The 5,304-nt window shown below is 37.1% G+C and overlaps 1 protein-coding gene across 3 annotated transcripts in view; it reads right to left on the reverse strand.

Annotated features, from left to right (window-relative positions):
• The window catches only part of LOC102312326 (suppressor of tumorigenicity 14 protein), a 26,558-nt gene extending 21,254 nt beyond the window's left edge, over nt 1-5,304 (reverse strand). Inside the window, exons 1-4 of one of the 3 annotated variants that reach the window (XM_042224460.1) lie at nt 5,058-5,304; nt 3,131-3,173; nt 2,382-2,593; nt 936-1,035 (exon numbers count right to left, since the gene is read on the reverse strand). In XM_042224460.1, the coding sequence (XP_042080394.1) occupies nt 936-1,035; nt 2,382-2,444 (163 nt within the window). In that variant the 5' untranslated portion in view covers nt 2,445-2,593; nt 3,131-3,173; nt 5,058-5,304. Of the gene's footprint in view, nt 1-935; nt 1,036-2,381; nt 3,174-4,790; nt 4,847-5,057 lie in introns of all 3 variants that reach the window. The other 2 variants (XM_042224461.1, XM_042224462.1) reach the window with 2 other exon arrangements.

The following is a 5,304-nucleotide window of genomic DNA, read 5'->3' on the forward strand; positions in this document are numbered from 1 at the left end:
CTTCCGATCACGGGGCCACCACTCTACCTACTGAGCTATCCCTATATAATATACACAATATATTATATTATATTATATTATATTATATTATATTATATTATATTATCAAATAAAGAAGCTGATGTGTTATCAAAACAAGTGTCTGCATGTTTTCACTTCATGGATGCAGCAGGATGAACAGGTGAAAGAAGTAAACTTTTTCAGTACTTGGGGAAAACAAAAAAAGCAATATTATAAAATTAACTAAAAAAAAATATAAAGTTCCTTATAGTTTGTGGCTGTGACTCAGCAGGTTGAGCAGGTCATTTGCTAATGACTTAAATGTTTGATGGTTTGATTCCTGGCTGCTACTGTCTACATACCAAAATATCTTTGGGCAACACACTGAACCCTGGGTTGCTGTTCATCAGGGTGTGAATGTTAGACAGAAAGCACTTAGAAGCAAAGAAGCGCTCATATAAATGTGTGTGTGAAATAGAAATGGTGTATCTCAGTGCACAAAGTAGTAGTATTAGTAGAAAAGCAATTTAACTGTCCACTACATTTCTGTAATCCTACTAAATCAAAGTTCAGACTCTCAGATTGAAGACCCAGTTGGAATTTTGGCAGTACAATCACTAAATCTGCAAAAAAAAAAAAACATCACTTAACCCTAATCCTTGTAGCCGTAAAAAATAGAAGCAACAACTCCCATCATTCTGAAAAGAAAGTTCATGTGCTCTGTTAGCCCAACCATGACTGTGGCATTGACAGAAAACTCAGAAGGTCCTCTTGACAGTACAGTAGGACTGATATAGATTGTATAAATGGTGAATGCAGAGGTCTCCAACTCATAAAGAATTGCTGGGTCTTTGAAGGATACCTGCTGTTACTCCACTGAGCTGAACGAACTGCACACCTTTACAAATGAGTAACTTTTAATAAAGTCTACTTACGATTAAGCGTCACCAAAGCCAGAAAGGATACTATCAGCAGACCGACTCCTATCGACAACCTCTTCTTGGACAGACTGCAGTTTGTGCAACGGTCACCATACTGCAGACAGGAGACTGTTGTTAGAGTTTGCTCAAGATGCAGATTTGGTCACTTAAAGAATCAAACAATATATTATAAGGAAGACAATGACATTGATCAAGAAACATCTTAGGACTGGAGTCAGCACAAATTGACTCAGTCAGTAACAAAGTCCTGCAAGGATGCATTAAAAGAAACACACAAACAAGGATTCTCTATGACAAACATTTAAGCTATGGAAAATATGAACTATAAGAGGAAGCTTTTGGCTGCTGGCAATGAGACAAGGGCAGAGAAAGTGAATTGTAATCGACACTTAAGGAACGTTTTATTTTATATATTTTTGTCAAGTCAGAAGTAAAAATATTGAAGAGGAGAAGGTGGAGTGCTAAGTTACTGGGAAACACTAGATTAGTTAAGGTTTGCTAGCACCTGCATCCATAAAGTGTACAGCTGAATTACACACATACAGACAGCTGCTCATTGTTGTTAATACATTTCAACATGTCTCGGTCCTGGGTGGGTGACCCAGCGCTTTGAGTTTCTTGTGTCTCTGAGTTTTTGTATTAGGATCTTAGTTCTTTGTTGCCCCAGTTTATTCTTTAGTGTCTTAGTTTGGCTTTCTTGTATTCTCTTTAGTTTTCTGAGTATTTAGCCGCCCTCTGTGTCTCCCTGTTATTGTTCTCTGTGTTTCTTAGTTGCTCTGTCTCCCCTAGTCAAGTCTGCGTCTGTGTTACATTTCCTGTTTTACTTTGAAGGTCTGTGTCCTACGTGAATGTATTGAGTTTCGCTTCCCTTGGGTCTCGTTATGTCCGATTTCTCCCAGTTCAGTGACTTCAGTTAGCAGCTGTAGCTACAGCCACACTCCCAGCTTCAAGCCTTAAGAGTATCCAAACCAACAAGTGGTCTAAAAATGGTTAGGGTTATTTTTATGAAATAAAACCAGTTACTGCGACTCATGTCCACCATCTGGATTAGTCACTGTTTTCATTAATGCTATTTTTAGGCAGCCTTCTGATGACAGCCTGAGAAATTACCCCAACTTCTCGCTATAAGTGGGTGGTTACTCAAAAGGCAGAAATTCAACCATTTCCTCCTTCTTCTTTTTTTTTTACTTTTTGTGATTAGCGTTAGGGTGGAATAAAATGATTAGTGAGATTCTGTCTCTTCTAAAGAGAAAACAGTGGTGAGAGAAAGACTACAAGACTGTGTGCGCAGATTATTTGGTGGTGCACAGAATTTGGAACCATTAACAACATATTAATATAAAACAAGAACATCTCTGTTTTGTAATCTAAGCTGAAACCAACAAACCTGTTCCTGATGTGACATAATGGGCAGGTTAACATTACAGATACTGGACTCACCTGTCTGGTACTTAAACTCTCCTGTGAACCCAGTAAATCCACAGTGTCAGTGTCCCAACTCATGGTTCCCAGGGGGCCTTAAAAAAAGATTCAGTGTGGTTTATTGTCCTCTTTATTTTTTTATTTTTTTTATTTAAAGATCAGCAGGTCTCTCTCTCCCTCTCTGGGTAGAAACCGACGGGTTTGTGTTGGTTCTTATTGGAAGCTCAGTTCTGGAAAAAGATTGAGTACAGAGATGAAAGATGAGATTGGTGGCCTGTTCTTTAAACCGTATTCAGATTCTGATATATGTATGAATCATCCTAATTTTAATCACATCAAATTATTAAGACAGAAAAGTCTGATCCAATCTGAACATTAATATCTCAAAAACTCTCTAAAAAGATCACATTTTCACCGCTCGTCCTTTTCTAAATAAATCTGTTTAATTTGGGACAGTTGCACTAAAAAAGTCTGAGTACCAGATGGTTGATACATAAGTCAGACCCATGTTTGGGCAAAAGACAACAAGTACCTTTTTTTTTTAAGTGGTTTTATAGAAAACAGTACAGCAGCAACAGTTTTCTCCTTTTTGTACAAAGTTTGTTTTTCATGCACTTTGACACTTTAGTTTGGTTTTTGTTTTTACATGTTGCTATGATGTAGTAAAGAACAATCACAGGGACTTCATGAGTTTCAAAAAGTGTTATTTGCAAATAAATAAATATTTGTCATTGGTGCCGCGACCAAAACCTCTGACTGACGCTCACACTCATTTCTGCTGATGCCCCGCCCCCACAGGATGTGTGTGGTCTGTTCAAAAAGAACTAAAAGAAAACATATTAATTTAAAAACATTTTTCTAAGAATGCTGACATGACCAGATATATATCTATTTTCTAAATGTCATCACTATTTTACCTCACACCATAATCCTTTCTAAACCAGAGCGCATCATGGAAACTCATATCTGATTGTTAGCAGAGATTTTGCACTTGAGAAAAAAGATGATAAACAACAAAATGATTCTGGAAACTAACAGAAGATGAATTTCATTAAAAATCAAAACAACAATAATGCATATTAATCCAAATATAAGAGATAAATGTAGTAATGCTGTGAGATCATATTTGTACTTGAGAAGAACTCGTTTAACTGAAGATCTGATTTTTTCTTCTTTTGAAAGCTTTAAATATCCTACTTGTCCGTTGCTTCTGTCAGTGTGGGAGCAGCAGCACAGAGTCTTTAATGTTGTGTCTGAGTGCAACTTCAGCAAAAGTGATTTAAACAACCACAGTAGTTTTATGTGTCAGAATAACTTAACAATTTAGTTTATTTTACCGTCTGTGGGAAAATAGAACTTTTGGCTCAGCTAATTTAAGTATCCCAATATGTCACGATGATACACCAGTATCCACAAAAGGCAGCAGGGCTGAGCACACCGCAGCAATTTTTCACCACCTCTTTTAAAGTCCAAAAATTTTTTTTCCTTCAATTCAGCCGGCGGGACAAAAAATAAACGACATAATAATATTGAGTGCGCAGCTGCAACTCAGCTGCTAAGTTGTACCTGCTCCACCTGTACACCTTCTTCTCTTCAAACGTTTAATAATACTGGGCTGCCCTCCAGCCTCCTACTAGATACACCTATGATATCAACTAGTTATCGAATTCACTAGATTTTCAGAAACCTTGAGCTGAAAACCAGGAGCCAGGACGGCAAATACACAGTCCTACCGCTCACAGAGAACTGCCTCAGAGCATGAACACTTCTACTTAAGTAATGAACACTTTTGCCACCTTTGACTATCAAACAGCATAACAGACATGAAGGTTAAATAATAATAAATATTGTTTTAAAGGAATGAAAAGTGAAAAGTGGATTCATTATATAAAAATGTAAAACCATTACATCAGTGAAACACTGTTCTCACTGCTATATCATTAGAAAAGAATTAATTCAAGTTGAATTGACACTTGAAGACAAAACCTGTTTATTGCAAACTAATCTGTTCATTCAAAGCTGTGCGTGTGTGTGTGTGTGTGTGTGTGTGTGTGTGTGTGTGTGTGTGTGTGTGTGTGTGTTTTGATGTGGTTTAATCTCAGTTAGCATAAAGAGATTCTGATTTGTTCATTTTCTGATGATTTAGTTATGTTATGCTTGCAGATCCACATTTACCGTACATACATTTATATAGTAATGCGTAGTTTCACTGACCATTCTTGCAGCACTTTATTATAAATTTCAAAAACTTGATCTATATCACATCCTGTGAGGTGACAGTGCTAACTACTGTAGCACATCTTGTGCCTCAAGACACAATGTACTTCAGTCCTTTTTTGCGCCATACGTGATCACAGCTTACTATTGAGATTCCTCCATGATCGGCAAAAAGCAGCAGGAACCTTTAAACCTGCTATTCAAACGTACCTGGGAATCTGGATTAAGGTGGTGGCAACATTTCTTGGGACATGGGCAAGGTTCTCCTTGAATTCAAAAATTAATTTAACTTAATTCAATTCTCCACTGATCCATGAAACTTTGCACAGACATGGCATATTTGACCAGGACAGTATATGATAATTAATATTGCTCCTTAATGCTGAACAACAGATGTAATCATGTTAAACGCCAGATTATTCAACTGCATGTACAAAAACGATTAGAATAGTTTGTATGAAGACAGAAAACACTCACCTTTGACTTATTTTTCAGCTCAGAGGTGTTTACGTGGTTTTCAGCTGCACACGCAGTCGGTTGTTTTAGCAAACTTCAGCAGATGTTTAAAACTGTCCACATTTGACATTTGAACCAACAGGAAACTAAGTATTTATTTAGGGAGTGACTAACGTTGAAACCAGTTCTCACCACCCACCAGTAGCTGCCAGTGTTAAAAGAACCCACAAAAAAACAAGTGAATGTGAAACTACTTTAGTAAAGCAAT

The sequence above is a fragment of the Haplochromis burtoni genome, unplaced genomic scaffold (assembly GCF_018398535.1).
Source record: "Haplochromis burtoni strain Fernald_Lab_line unplaced genomic scaffold, NCSU_Asbu1 Contig_138, whole genome shotgun sequence".
Lineage (NCBI taxonomy): Eukaryota > Metazoa > Chordata > Actinopteri > Cichliformes > Cichlidae > Haplochromis > Haplochromis burtoni.